Source organism: Bradysia coprophila (genome assembly GCF_014529535.1).
Source record: "Bradysia coprophila strain Holo2 chromosome X unlocalized genomic scaffold, BU_Bcop_v1 contig_173, whole genome shotgun sequence".
Classification (NCBI taxonomy): domain Eukaryota; kingdom Metazoa; phylum Arthropoda; class Insecta; order Diptera; family Sciaridae; genus Bradysia; species Bradysia coprophila.
The window spans coordinates 5963641-5979782 of record NW_023503302.1 but is presented as its reverse complement, the minus strand read 5'-3'; the positions used below and the strand labels follow the sequence as shown (position 1 = coordinate 5979782).

Below are 16142 nucleotides of genomic sequence, written 5' to 3'. Positions count from 1 at the left end.
AGAGTTTATTAAAGAGCAAGTGGAAAGAACAATTTCATCAGTTAATGTCCAGCTTTGAACTGGTAAACATCTACTGCTAGCCAACTATCAAATTCTTAGTTAACTGTCAATTGTCTGTGAACTATCAAATTTGATAGTTAACTATCAAGTAGGTAGTTTTTTATTTCGTTTACAACCAAAGCTAAAAAATCAAAATTTTACGCTATGTTTTCTTTCGAAAAACTTAGATTTAGTTCCCAAACATTAGACTAGCATGCATTTCAGTCATCCTTTAAAAAAATAATCAGCAACTGGCCATCCATTGCTAAAGTTATTTTTTTTTTTGTAAAATAGATCATTACTGTGACTGAAATAAGCTGGAATAAGTAGGGTTTTGTATTAAATACAATGAAATTGATGAAAAATATATTGAGAAAACTGTCAGTCAAGAGATCTGACCCGCCCAAAGGATGGGACCTAGTTATTTTGATGATAGTTTTGGGCTCGTGTCCTTTTTCGAAAAAGTTCGACCAACGTTTGGTGTTAAAATTAGCTTTCAGCTAAATTTTCAATGTTTGTTGTAAGAAAACTCAAAATACGTGTCAATTTTCGTGAAATATTAAGTTTTTTCGGACTGAAGTTTTTATTTTGTTAAGCCAATTCGATGGAAAATCGGCCTTTCCAAATGTTTCGATAAATAAATTGCTGCGATGTGTTCACGCATTTTCATAGAAGATTTTTTAGCATAAAGACGTATTTACGTTCTGAGACTTTTGATGAATTCGTCCATGTATCCAATCCTTAAACCTGGTTTCCACTTAAAATGTTCGCCGTAAGAGAGCATCGTAAAGGATTTCAATTAGTTGAAATTCGTCTATCTCATTTTTTAACTGATAAAAAGGAGCTCTCTTACGATGAAAATTTTTAAGTGTAAATCGAGCGTTAAATATTGTTTGAAAATTTATAACTTTTTTTCCATTTGTTTCAAAATTTTCGCCGCAGCAACAAAGCAACATCAATCAAATCAAGTGTGCTACATGCATAATGATTGTCAATAAAGTGTCATCGTTGGAAAAAGTCTGATCCTTGTAGTGGAAAACTGTAAGGTAGAGTATTGAACACAATGAAGATTTCCTCAACAATAAGCAATAACCTCTGGTGTTCTCTTATACATTATACATAATATAGTATAGTGCAATGACTGACAAAAATATTGAAATGACACATTTTGTATCAACGAAAGTCGACAGGTGTTGGTTTATTTAAATGAAGTAGTAGATTGACTTGTTGTGATACGTTTGCTGTTTCTATAATGTTGATAGGAGCCACTACTTATAATAATCAGTATTTTCAAAAAGAAATCATTTTTCCGAGAAAAACTAAATTCTGATAAATATCGACAATAATTTGAGCCAATTTTCCTAATTGTTTAATTTCGTTTCTCATATTCAAATTTTCCACCGTCAATTTGCTTGTATTAATTGGCCACTTCATCAATATGCTCGCCAACTCATCATATTATCAATATACAATTAAACTTTCGATTCACTCTGTAAATTACGGTTTTTTTTTCGGAAAACGTGGAGTATAAAGAAAACATGTAACTCAAATAATATACCGTGCCATTGGACATATTCAAAACACTTAACGAATATAAAAGTTCGAAGCTTTTATACGTTAAACTTGATGCATATATAACATCGACAAACGATTCGCTTTCCATTTAGTTTCCTTTGAAACGTTGCTGAGGGAAGTTTGAGCGCACATTTGAATAAAAATATTTTCGTGCTTCTATAGAAACTAGTAACACATCTTCCGGTTGTAAATTTCTTGTACATATGCGAAACAATAGTCATCCACATTATTTCTGTTCCTTTTTAAGGGTGTTCTGTGACCAAGTTAAATTCGTAGATAACAGTTAAATCAAAAGATCAGTTCCATTTTAAATTAGTTTTTCTGTCTCTTTCTGTATGTGTGTGTTTGTTTAACCGTGAATTGTTTTTTTCCTTAATAACAAATAAAAAAAAATTGGAAATCTAAAACAAATATCAAATCAACGAAATTCCATTGATTATTCCAGAACCATTTCTGTGAAATAAATTAGGTGTAACGTTATGGTGTAGTGTCTAGTGATATAGTGTAACTACTGCAGTGTGGTGGATACAAATTAAAATTGCTGTTATTTTCCTATTAATAATGGAAGCGAAATAACAGAGTGAAAGGTATAGTGGGAAAGTTTTGTGTTTGGTATAGACTACACACAAGAATAATGTTTGAAAGACCTGGGTTTTTATTTCGGGTTGTTATTACATTGTATACCGTCGGAATAAGGGTTGGAATTAGCATATTATGTTAATTATTTGTTTATTTTTTGGTTTGTTCGTTGCACTATCGTTCTGAATGCATGAAGCATTACATATGCGTTCTAACGAGACATTATACAGAACAGAAAAAAGCTTCGTTTTTCAAACTTTTTTGAATTTGTTTCTCTGATTTTTTGCATGATGTGTATTGTTCCCAGGCTAAGCTTTACATTTTCCGATAGAATTAACTGAACCTTCAATAACATTTTCGGTTATTCCACATTTCTTTTCAGTGAATTGCTAATGACTTTAGCTGTTCTGACCTACTTACTTTATAAGTCAGGTGAATGTTCGTGTTCCTTCGTTATACGCATAAATTACACAATTTTAATTATTAAAAAAAAACTTAACAAAATGTTCCATTTGACGAGTGGGAAGTTCCTCTTGATAATTACGTCACAAAATTAGTTGTGCTCTCATATTATGCAGATAATGAATTATTCCACAGGATCACATAAATTGTCGTATGATAATTACCATTATACAAAAAAGGCTCTCAAACATAGACTTTCAATTCATTTGTAACAAACATTTTGTTATAACAGAACTCGGCACTAGGTTTTGTCGTCATTGTCGACATACCATATAGCCGTTCGTAAAACTGTAAGTTGTAATAGCATGACAAAAAGTGCCCGTAACAACCATAAAAGTGTGACTTAACTATCCTCGTTATTAGCTGAATATTTTGTGTGATTAATAATTCTGATAAATGATCGATATCACGATGAAAGGTTCTATACATTACAATTAAGTGACATAAAAGCTCTTTGGAATTCGTAAATAGGAAAACCGATTGACGAGGGAATCGATTTAATTTGTGGCGTTTCGATTGTTTTACTGTACTGCATCTCAAAGTTGTTCTTCTCACTAAAAATAAAGTCACATGCACCACAAATTCATTGAAGATACCATTCAAAAATCCCATTTTGTTGCTTGTAACGAACAAAAGTTTTTATCACATACGCACGTTCGGATGTCGAAATTATTTAACTAGAAGAATAATTCAAAAATTACACTTCAGTTCTATGTTGTTGTCTCGTTTTCGCTTATATGATAAAATAGAGTACACACTTGTCACTATCAGTTTCGGCAAGCCTCGACTTCTTCGTGACAAGTGTGTAATGTAATATACATTATTTAACTAGTGTCAAAATATCGCGACTTCGTCGCTCATTTCCGACACACTATAAACAAAACTTCCTAGCCTATGCTAAGAGGCTTTTTTAGCGAACAAGAGGTTTCCAGGACGAGCCGGAGGCAAACATGCGTTCGGAAACAGTATTTTTCCTAACGTATGCTAAGAGACTTTTTTAGCGAACGAGAGGTTTCCAGCACGAGCCGAAGTCGAGTTCGCTAAATAAGCCTCTTAGCATAAGTTAGGAACAACGTTTTGTTTATAGTGGGTCGGAAATGAGCGACAAAGTCGTGATATTTCTACACTAGATTAACAAAATACAATTGTAGACATGCACAAATTTTCGCACATTTCCCAGATTTTTCCCAAATTTACCTTAATTTTTGGGCAAATTAAAAAAAAGCTGGAAAATTCAAGTAAATTTGGAAAAATGCAGGAAAATATTTACTCAAAAATAGTTCCTGACAACCTCCCAATTTCAATATTTCAAACTCCACGAAAAATTGTCAGAGTATGATCACGGCAGCGACGACAAGAATAAGTTATGAAGTCTGTCCATTGCCGTATGATATTACAAAATCGGTGTCAAAACTGACGAAGTAAAAGATTTTCCATCGATCTTTTAGCGTTTCCATCGCTCTTATTCGAACAATCTAATTGGATTTTGATAACTTTTCAATAAAATTAAGTTCCTAGCTCAGCTGTATACTCAAGCTTTTCCTCTTTGATTATATTTTCGAAACCATTTGGGAAAGTCTTAAGATATAAATCGTTGAATTATGTATATATGTAGTATACACTACCGATATATGCCTTGCGATGACAATGGTAATAATACTCATTTTCATGACAGTGATGTATTAATGCGTAAGTCCCAGAGCCTCAAAACATTGCTGTGATAATCAATGAATTCATTATTTTACATAGATAATTACATGTATTCCATATTCGTATATATGTGTTCATCGAACTCGAATCATCCATCAAATAATGAGCCATTGAAGTAAAAAGGATATTGTCGGATATTTTTAATGTTTTCAATAAAAGTTCCTCGATTTGTACTGAAGCTCGGTGTCGTCCGTATATTCTATATAGTTAGTGCAATTCAACAATTACATGTCTAATAGATGTATAAAATATTTTTTGTGCCGTATAATCATAGTATTATACATACAGTCCTCAGTCGGATATATGGGTATATTCGGTTTTGTGGAATGTTACTAAAACATGTTGAATTTCGATATAATGTGCATGGCAAACGTGTATCATCGATTTTTTTGACAATTTATTACCATTTTTTTATGCTTTAGTGTGTCTTTTTCCGATTATTTACAAACAAAAATTTAGTTATGGTTTTCTTTAATTATATGTTTTTCGACTTTGTTGCTAATGGGAATATAATAGCGCACCCCAAACGAAAATATAGTTTTATTACGAGAATACAGTTTTATTTTTACAATTATATATTGTCTCTTTTAGACCATAATATATACTAAATAGAACAATCATTATGCAAAGGGTGGATGGACCAAAGCACCTATAGCATAGCAATAGAATATATGATGTGTTAAAATGCTACCCTATTTAATCCCATTGGTATCATTAACGAATATTGTGAAGCAACTAAATAGCGCAGTGTGCTGACACATTGAATTGGTGGCAGGTTCGATTTTCAACCGCAACATAATGATTATATTTATCAGATTTGTCCACAGTAGCACGGTCTGATTTAATAGGTTCGTTGGTTTGCTCTCTTTTTATCCCTTTGTGCTAAGTGTTCTACGGCTTGTCCATCGTTTGGGAGGTCAATCAGTCAGTTAGGCGAAAAACTTAACGTTGCTTGAATTCTTTTGATACCATTAATGGTACTAATGTTATTAAATTTACACAGCGTAGTATGTTGGCACACCAAATACAGGCGATGAATAGCATAATTTCTATCATTTGTCCCATTGAAATTTGAGGTATTTTTTAATATCTACCCTCAACTAGGAGATAGAGGTGGCGCTAAATACGACAGATACTCTATTGACTTTAGGGAATCAACGGCAGGAGTTTCACCAGTATAACTTAACGAATCTGTTAATTATTTTGATCTAAAAGATTGATACAATATCTTCTAAGTGGAAATATGAGCTCTTAACCAATACAACTTCTCTAAATTTCATCGTTGATGCTCCCAAGCCACCATAAAACCTATTTGCCCTGAAAGTACATGTAATAACCTTTCTAATGACACCCCACACAACCCTGTTCGTTTCGTGTAACTAGAGAAACTTTCACAAGAAAATTACTTGTTTTCGGCTAGCTACATTAGCTTCGAATATATTTTTTAAAAGTGGTTTTGGCTTCTAGGATCACATTATAAAAAAGACCACTGGAAAAGCTTCCGATTTCGGAAGGCCCTGACTGTTGAAGCATTCTTTATTAATTGTCTATGTCATCTGTTTATAGACAACGAAAACCGAGATGACAACATAAATAAGCGAATAACCTCTACCAAAATGATCTTATAACAGTGCTAGTGTTACTCCTACAACTGATTAAGTAAAAGATTTCATATAAATCTACCAGAAATTCTTAGATCAAAAGAAGTAATAGACTTGATTTCAAGTGTTTAAGAAATTTGTCGGAAATTTTAGAAAACCACAAAATTGAGAAGCTTAATAACTCAGTAAGAACAGGCCATAGTCATACTCACAACATTTCAGGAGTTATGTTATAGCATCGGTCTTTTATTCATTTTTTATATTGACAAAAATACTTGGTTTTTAACCTCGTTCACCCTCTAAATTATTGTCCAGAGGGATTCCGAATTTCATGGGTAATAATTTTTGATTGGCAATTAAATGTCTGTTATTGGTGTAATGCTTCATGGATACTTTCTGTTTTATTAATCGGTCGTAAAGAGCTCAACACTCTTCAAATAACTTACAATATAATTTGTTCGTACGAGAAAATCCGGATCGAATTGGAGGCTTTTTTTGGTCAAATATTGAAATGAAGATAAAGCTCCCATTTTCCACAGCTACTGCTACTCCTTCTTTTGTTTAAGCTGTCACCAAATATTTGTAACAGAATCATTAGGAACATTTCAAAAGATAATTTCAAAAGATTTTGTTTACAATATGAACAAACTGACAAAACAGGGACGAATGAGATGGAGTAAAAATATATTTGACATCCACTTTTCGATGAGAAAGTTTCTTGTTCTTGCTTCTCAGAAATAGGTATAACGAATATTTTAGTTGAAAGCAGAAATACTGTCTATCTATATTCGAAAATTGACAAGGGCTGAATTGTTTGATTTTTATATTAAATCGGAATAGCTGAAATAGTTTAGATAAGACGATTCATTCGTTGCTATTTTATTCGACAGTTCTATATAGAGCGATAGGCTGCTTTTAGTGTAATACTCATCATTTATAGTCTAAATAACTCGGCCTAAAACATATCAAAATGCATCTACTGACAAGAACCCTGTCTTAAAATTACAGAGATATGGCCGAAAATACTGGATTATTATCATCAGGTAGTAGTGGAAATAGTTCGAATGCGCTTTCAATGTCTCAATCGATAGGGGAAGAGCGCCTAATGGTAATGCAACTAATATGAATTAATTGCCGTGTGCACCGTCTATAGGTTAGGTATGCAATGAATAATTCATCTGTACAAAATTTAAAGGTGGCCGTTAGAGTACGACCAACCACTAACGCTAAAGAGGAGAAATGCGTACAAATATTGTCGAAAAAGTCATTGTACTTTGACGATGGCAGTAAGAATAAACCGAAAAAGTATATGTACGATTATGTGTTTGACGAAGATTCGACGCAAGATGAAGTGTATCAGACAACAACATCGCCACTGATCAAAGACGTTCTGCAAGGATTAAGTGCTGCAGTATTTGCCTATGGAGCAACCGGTTCGGGCAAAACACACACCATGCTGGGACCGAATCCAAAAAAAGCAGCAACACCATCATCGGAACTTCCGCCGAAGACCACATCAAAGCAGGGTGATGGGCTGATGGTGAAAGCCATTGATGAAATATTTCGATATGTGGACGAATCGGACAATCCTACTGAATTTAAGGTTTGTTGAGCTTATGTCCTCTATTTCCTCCTATTTTCGTAGGGTATTACTAATACCGTATTAGAAATCCTAATCTCTGTAAGCTAAAGTCGACCTCACCGCTTTATCAGTTTTCATTTTCTCATTGAGGCAAAGGAGTTACATTTTTTTTAAATTATCGTCAACAGTAACCCTTTACAGATTACACAATAGCCTTGCTGGATTAAGTCGTCGGACCTGCGATCCACCCACTGTTAATCCAATTCTCTACTGCAAAATACAAAACTTCCATAATATTAAGGCATAATCACTAAATCTGTTACCACTGTGTTGTCAAAGTTTAGTACGAAATCTTGTACTTCACGATCCTCAACATTTCGAAACATGGCAGAGTTTGAGAAAATATTCGCAAAAGTTAACCTTTGATTTTGAATGTAGATCCGATGAATGTAGATTTTGATAAAGCAATTTCTTCTACCAAAAAATCAGAGAGTTAGAATTATGAGTCCGAATCATTTCAATCTAATTTATGTGACTCATTCCACAGGCGATATCTACACACACATGACACATACATCGCTTGTCATAAGTTGGTAACACATGTGCAATAGCAATATAGACTTCTTAAGAGAGAATTGCATGAAAAATGCCTGTTCCTATAATTCTCAAATTGTGCTGTCTCATTCCTTCTTAATTCCAGAAAGAAAATGGTTTGCACAGTGCACCTCTACACCTCTACAAAAATTTCCAATTTTCGTGATGGTGATGACTAGGAAGACGAAGTTTTTTTCTTTCATTCTAAAAATTGTCACACAAAATAAATATTTAATTGTCGTTCACCGAATATAAACAATTGGCCTTTGTCACATGAATATTTTCCGAATAAATTTAAAAAAATGAAAGTGCTTGTCTCCAATTTGTTGAAGTTGTAGTCAACGAAATTATTTAAACCAAACGTTTCTCGTCCACCCAGTCAGGGTCATTATTTCGTTCTAAATTTAAGAAATTCCGTGTCAGTCGAAAGGTGACAATATCGAAGGTGAACATCAACAGTAGAATGAATGAAAACATAATCCGCGGGTAGTTTTAACTTAAATAAAAGTCAATGCCTTCAACACACACAATGCCACGTTCCATCTGCACACAAAGCGCCTGTCGTCTGTCAACCTTGTTAACCGAAATTTTGTCTCTACGCGTGAATTCATTATTAATTTCCTTCTCACCTTTTCATCTACTTAATTAAAAGTTGTGGCGTTCATGGTCACATTCAATTGATGGCGAGGGGGTTAAATACTATACCATCATCATAATGAAATTGTAATCCCTTCAAAATGTTTTACATTGTTTCCTTTCCTTTCACTCTCTCTCTATTTTTTTTTTTAAATGAGTCCTTCGTATGAACACTCGCACATCATGACTTGGCGAAATTATATACAGAAAAAAAAATTAATAAATCGATTCAAACGTATAACCAACCCAACGTGTGTAAGCAACTACAGTGAAATATTGTGGGCAAAAGAAAATAGAAAGAAAATCAGCACTTTTCACTTAAATGTTTTTTTTTCATTCACGTGAAAAAAGTAATAATAACAAAATTACTGGCAGAACCTTGAACTCCTTGCTGAACGAGCTTTAAAAGTTAGCAATCAAGCGTGTTAATAATAACTTATTTTTTTCTGTACAAAATACAGTTTAATGGAGAAGTTATTGTTTATTAGATGGTGTTATTTCGATATGTTTTGTTCGCGTTTGTTATCAATTTTCTGACCAATTTGTCAGTGAGTAAATATATTTCAGGCAAATATAATTCGTATGAATTGATTAAACATTTAAAAATGCTTTTGTGCCTTGCATTCATACAAATTTATTAAACATTTTTGCCATATACAATTTCGATAATCATACGGTTAATGCTGACACGTGTGTAATTTTGAACAAAACAAACCACTAAAGCATTCTGCGGGAGATCGATTCAACATCGAGTATATTATTTACGAAATGACACAGCATGTTTCGAGGCGACGGTTAACAGGATCCGGAAATTAGATGTCGAGTTGATTTAATAGCTTTTCGATTCTTTCTTTTGTTGCATTCACTTGGCAGGGTCGGTATTTGCCATTGAAATTTTGAATCCTTGACAAAGAAATTACCGTTTGTTATGGGAGATGCTTTGTACTTCTGAGGAATTGATTTGCATATGTTGGCTATTGGGCTTACAACGGCCTCTAACGAATGTTATCTCATATGTAGCAAAGTGTATGTTAAAATAAGTGAAGTAAAAGATTTTGTACCAAGCTTCTGAAACTATATATAGTCGTATAGGCAATTCCACATAGAACTTTTGGCAGATGGCTCCTAATTTTATCAACAATTATTCCTTTAAATTTGTTCTAAGTTCTAAATATATGCGCTTACCTTACCTTGAAGAAGCAATGGTCTTCAAGGTAAGGTAAAATAGGTAACATTTAACCATTTTCTTCTCATAAAATCAGATAATGTGTATGAGAATGAACTTCAATTAAAAATGTGGATGCAAATTTGGTATTCTTGGATTAGATTATTCTGCAGGTGCAGACTTCTACGAAAACGGTTTAAAAAGTTTTTTTTGGGTAATTGTAGAGTAACATCTCTCTACTACTACAACCATTTCCCAGCTATGTCTCGAAAATCAGCCGTTGTATGAACTTCTGAAAATATCAATTTTTAAACTTTAACGAATCATCACCTTCCCTTGCATCCATTGAACCAATTTCTTGTATCATTGCCGTTTTCATTCCATATCCCTAACCGATTACAACCCCAATCTGTTCTCAATCACTCTACTCACAGTCTAAGTACTCATGTTTTCTTGAATTTTCCGTCATTTTCACAGAAATGTAGGAAAATTCGGAAAAGTGTGGGAAAAGTAATAAAATATGGTCCTGTTCAGTGATGAAGCCTTGTGATTGCCTAGGTACATTTGGTTTTGTAGCTTTAGATGTACAATAGTTCCGACACTTCGAACATTTCGTACACAATAGAGAGAATCTTAATAATGTTCTTTCGAAAATACAGTCATTGTTCCTAAACTTCCTAAGCTCGTCAGCCCTCACCATTCACAACAACATATAATCGAGTTTATCAACAAATCCGATATGATGGACTGGACAGCGATAATACTTTTTTATAGAAAATTTTATTATCTTTTCTTAGCGGATGAATACAATTCGACCGTGTGAACAGACAACGTTCGTATGCCTTACACTTCATATTGTATGCGTATCAAAAATAAACTGATAAAGTTTCGCGTAGTCAACATCGCAGTGAGTTTAATCGTTCGGATTGACAATGTTTGAGGTTTCAGGTTCAAATCTGTTCGGATTTTTTGTAAATGTTTTTTTCACACAATTTTCAAATCTTTTGAAAATGGAAATCTATTTTTATAATGTTCTATCAGCCAAGAAGATATTTTTATAAAAATTGAAACTACACGCCACACTAAAATTTATTGACTTCCATGCGTACATTATACACTGTGAAGCTCAATTGTTTTCATCATTAATGAAACCGGCTAACAACATTCTGCCTCAAATCTGTTGACTTTGATTTAAATGTCTTATAGAGGTTTCATAAGTGGCCTACAAATAATGGTAAATAAATGAAACCGATATGTTGTAGTGTGATTGGTCATTAGACTGTACTTTCAAAACAAAGTTTATTGCACTCTCCGTAGTATAAAATGTTGAGGAAACGAATTGTTCACCAGAAATATCTTTCATTCGTAAAAATTGAATTCAGATTTCCAGATTTTTTTATGGGAATTTTTGGTTCAGGCACTTCGTTTTATTCTTTTTCTTTTTTTCAAATTTCAATTTCGGTTGATAATCTCACCGTGTATTCACGTCCATGTATACGTACACACGTATACGAATGTTGAATTGTTTCTTGACATTCTCATTTTATATATTGGTTAGTAAAGCGAATAAAAAGAAATTGTGATCGCAATTGCAAAAGTTGGAAATTTTGTTTTTGTTTTTGGGTGTGTGTTGTTACAGATATATAAATTTCGTTGGTATTGTGTGCCGATTGTCGTGTGCATTAACATATCTCCAATAGCCGTGATCGTCTAGTGGTTAGGACCCTACGTTGTGGCCGTAGTAACCCAGGTTCGAATCCTGGTCACGGCAATGTGCAAAACATTGTCACGGAAGAGAATTTTTTTTTTTCTTTTATTCAATATTGTTACAAGAAGAAAATTCATTTCGGATACGAATCTAAAGCAATAATACAGTGAGTTGATTGTTGGGTGGATGCTAATTCACTTTAAGTCGCAAGTTGATATGAAATTTTTTGTGTTCATGCTCCATATTCAACATGGTTCACCAATATGGCAATATTAAAGTAGTAAGCTCTTCTGGTGTGCAGAGGGCAAAGACTTTTCCGTTTTTTAAATGTTCGAACTCGTTATGTGTTTTCTTCAGTCCGTACAAAGTACAGTTATCTGTTTGTCTAGATTAGGTTTATTGTATCGGCGCTTGTAACGAAGTAACAGAATATCCCAACCGGTCTTATAGTTCAGCCCCATTTTTTTTACTTCGGTCCAGGTTTTAATCTCTCCGATTTGCTTTACTTTCAACGGTGATATTATAACGAAACATTAACTGACTTCAGGTTTCAATATCCTACCTGGAAATTTACAACGAACTCATTCGTGATCTACTCAATCCTGGTGGTCCGTTAGAATTGCGTGAAGATAACAGGGGTCAGCGCATAACAGTAGCTGGTCTCTCTGAAATAACTGCAATAAGTCGTCAAGAAGTCATTCAGTTGTTGCTGAAAGGGAATAAAGCTAGAACCATGGAACCAACAGCCGCCAATCAAACATCGTCACGAAGTCATGCGTTGCTCAGTGTGTCGGTAATTCATACATCGCCGTTGGGTACAAAGTTGGGACGTCTGTTTTTAACGGATTTGGCTGGTTCAGAGAGGGCTAAGAAGACGAAAAATCGCGGTAAACGTTTGCAGGAGGGCGCTCACATCAACCGAAGTTTGCTTGCGTTAGGCAATTGTATTAATGCTTTGTCGGGTGGAGCGAAATATGTTAATTACAGGTATGTGTCAATGTCTGAACTACTTCAAATGAAAACTGGACTTCATCTGACTTGCATTTCAGAGATTCAAAACTGACCAGACTATTGAAGGAAGCCCTAAGTGGTCGCTGCAAAACTGTTATGATCGCTCACGTGTCACCGGAAGGTCAACATCGGGACGAAACGAAAAACACTTTGGTGTATGCGGATCGTGCTAACCACATCACTACAAGGCTTCAAAATCCCGAACTCATTGAAGAGACTCGCGAATTTCCCACTCATCATTATCAGAATCTTGTGACTGAATTGCGCGAGGAGGTGAATCGATTGAAATCGAAAATGTTAACCGATCGACCGAGGAGTGGAATAGCTGCAATGACGCACATAACACCAGACGAACAAGAAAAGAAGGCCGCACTAAGATACCTGCGCGAGCAAATCGTTTTAACATTTAAACAGCAAATGAAACTACGCCGTCGACTATTGGAGGCGGAAAGTCATTTACTTGGTCTGGAACTGGACGCAGAGCGTCAACACATGGTCATTTCACATTGGCAGGGACGGATGGGGAAATTATATGAGAATCAAAATGATATTGAAGAAGGTAAAGGTGACCGTGATTTGAAATACTTTAAACTTTTCACTTTCTCAATTACAGAGGATTCGGAATCGGAGGGCAGCCTTGCTTTGAAGTCTGCATGGAGTGAGTTGGCTGCTATCGAACGAGAATCCAAGCGTTACAAACAAGTTCGCGAGTCAACTGAACAGGATTTAGAAGTCTGCAGGAAGAAGGGCGTTGCTCTAGAAGGTAAGAACATCGGTACAAGACAATCCCTCACGAACAAACCGAAATTAATTTCGAAATGTCTGCAATAGACGAGCTTCCGGAACGTATCAGTAGCGATGAAGAACGAGAACTACTGGCCTTACTGTGCCGTGTCCACGAACTGGAAGCCGATAAGGTCAGTCTACAAGCAGATCGATTAGCACGCCAGGCCGAATTGAGGCGACGAGACTTACAGTTGTTAAGGGCAGAACGTCAACGACGACTGTGTGAAGATATAATCAGTTCACAGCGAAAATTGATTGAAGATGGTAAGGTCGACCTGCCAGAGCAGTTACGAGAATTGTATTCACTTTACCAGCAAGAGATTCACGCGAGCACGTATGCCGGACCAATCTCATCGCCAAGGGAACTTTATGAGAGAAAATTACCACCAATTTACACACGAGGGTAAGTAAGACGGTTTTACCGGAAATGATTCATTTGTTAACTTGAACAGTCAATCGTTAAACCTCTAGAATCTTTAAGAAGGATCAGAATTCTACGTAAGCATCCTTTCGTGTCTGTGTAATGTCAAACATTTCCAGTATTTAGTGTTGTAAGCCTAGACATTTATTGAATGCGAAGGCCGCTGTCATCATATTGGTAAATCCAAAGAGTTTCGAGATTTTGCAATATTCGATTCATGACCCTTGAAGTTGGTATTTTTAACCGACAAAACTAATCTAACATCTTTAGAGCTGTGACAATGAGTCACTTCCTCGCGAGATGAACAACTATTACAAAATGCACTTGTGCTTCCAAAGTTCCTCTCTTCTAAATTATTCAGCTTGTCAATGGTCGTTAAGATTTAGCAGAAGCATCAGCACGACATCTGTCAACTATTTATCACTTTCTTGCAGCCTCGTCAATTCGCCGGGTAGTTCGAGTTCCAGTTCGGATTGGTCACCGTCACCACTGCCTACAAGTGACAACCACGCACAAACGTCCGAGGATCCCGATAGACTGATGGGTGCTCCAGTAAACGTAATTCCAAGACTTCCATCGATTGTCAAAGGTCGCTCAAGTAGATTTAGGTAATGAACGAAAAATCAAATAAAAATTTGGAGGAAAAAAGTGATGAGAAAGAAGCGAGAACAACTCCAGAGATTCCATTTTTTTCCATTGTTTTTTAGTGTTTTGGATTTTCTTGAAAATTAATTCATTTACGTGACGCAATGCATTTTATATTATTTTTTTAGTGGTGTACCCAGCACATCTAGCGAGGATTAAATTACCCGATATATTCAATTTATCGCAAAAAGTTGTAAAACTCTCTTCTCTAATAACCTTTCTTACATCACCAAGAAAACAAACAAATTGATTATTGAAACTGACAAAAAATGGATATTATTACGAAATTGAATTGTTGATTGATATCATAGAGGTACCAAGATTGATATTAATGAAACGTTTTGTTTTCACCAAAGAAATTTTCCTGTCCTTTTTTTGGTAATTTTTCTTTAACATAATTCCCGTTCGCCTCTAATTATGTTAAATTGTTTGAGAGGCAGAAATAACCAACCTAATGAAAACGTTATTCTAATTAAGGTATTTAAGTTATTGAAAAATGAAATTGTACTTGATTATAAACCAAAATAAACAAAAAAGAAAGAAAAATAAAAATTATTATTGAAATGAATATGGGCAACCAAAATTGTTTATTTAAATACACCGATGGCCACACGCAATATGATTAATATCGCTTTCGGAACAGGATGCGTACAGAATTGAATTCGTTACAATACAAACAAGATTAAGGACAAAACAAGGTTTTCCTTCCAAACCGATAACCATACACCGAAAGGACGTTTGGATAATGATGGCATTGAGAGCGAATGTTATGGTTGACCATGAAATATCGTTATGTCTTATAGATCCAATATCACACATTATCCTTAAAGGCGTTTCTGTTTGTTTGCTTCTAGACCACTTGAAATATTGACTCGATGTGAAGGAGGAAACATATTTTTTAGAAATCGTACGACAATTTGACGGAATTTTCTTTTGTTCAACTGGGATATCACTTGAGTTTGAACGATTTACTAAATATTCTTAAAAATTGGAATTGATGAATTTTAAGGAAATTTAAACACATCGTTTACTCGAAGAGATTTAACCTGTTACAGACTGCAAGCATATGAACAGTATATTCTATCGGGTCTATTACCTCCACCGATCAAAGCATTTTTAATCGGTTCATTTCAAATCTTGTACTTTAATTTTTTTAACATGAATTTTACTATTTAAAGGACCATGATACCCATAGCTGGTCATTATTTTTGTCTTCGTTATCGATAACAGATGAATAGCCGTATGAGACAGGGAATCTTATTATGATTAGACATGATTGATACTTGATACTGACGGTTGTCAATTTCGTCTACTGAACTCTGCTATTACTTTTGAATGAAAAAATGCAAAAAAAGTTAGAAAATTCTGAAAAATATGGGAAATTTTCCCAAAAATAGTCCTTGCTGTGATAGCGTTCTGATTATCGATATAGCTTTGGGCTTAAGATTGTTATGTTTCGATAGCAGCGACTAAAAATGTAGACGAACAAAACCAGCTGTTGCAAATTCTACACTTGTGAAATTTACCCAGTGTAGATCATAAGAAGTATTCGTTCATTTATTCGTTTGTATGAATTGTCTTTAACGTGGATGGCACTTCCTAACGTAGATAGTATTTCAAACGTAATT

The 16142-nt window shown here is 34.6% G+C and overlaps 1 protein-coding gene and 1 non-coding gene across 3 annotated transcripts; both read left to right on the top strand.

Moving 5' to 3' along the window:
• The first annotated feature begins 1608 nt into the window (after nucleotides 1-1608).
• LOC119068333 (kinesin-like protein KIF19) lies at nucleotides 1609-15082 on the top strand. Of its 2 annotated transcripts, XM_037171888.1 has the most exons (9): nucleotides 1619-2201; nucleotides 6975-7074; nucleotides 7162-7569; nucleotides 12199-12638; nucleotides 12701-13221; nucleotides 13276-13425; nucleotides 13494-13851; nucleotides 14304-14477; nucleotides 14643-15082. In XM_037171888.1, exons 2-9 carry the CDS (start codon nucleotides 6979-6981, stop codon nucleotides 14671-14673), a joined length of 2178 nt encoding a protein of 725 aa, XP_037027783.1. In that variant the 5' UTR covers nucleotides 1619-2201; nucleotides 6975-6978; the 3' UTR covers nucleotides 14674-15082. The 2 variants fall into 2 exon arrangements, with proteins under 2 accessions (XP_037027782.1, XP_037027783.1); XM_037171887.1 differs by having other exon boundaries at nucleotides 1609-2201; nucleotides 12701-13425.
• Nucleotides 11643-11714, top strand: Trnah-gug. The gene has a single exon. It is a non-coding gene; the product is annotated as a tRNA-His (tRNA).
• Nucleotides 15083-16142: the final 1060 nt, after the last annotated feature.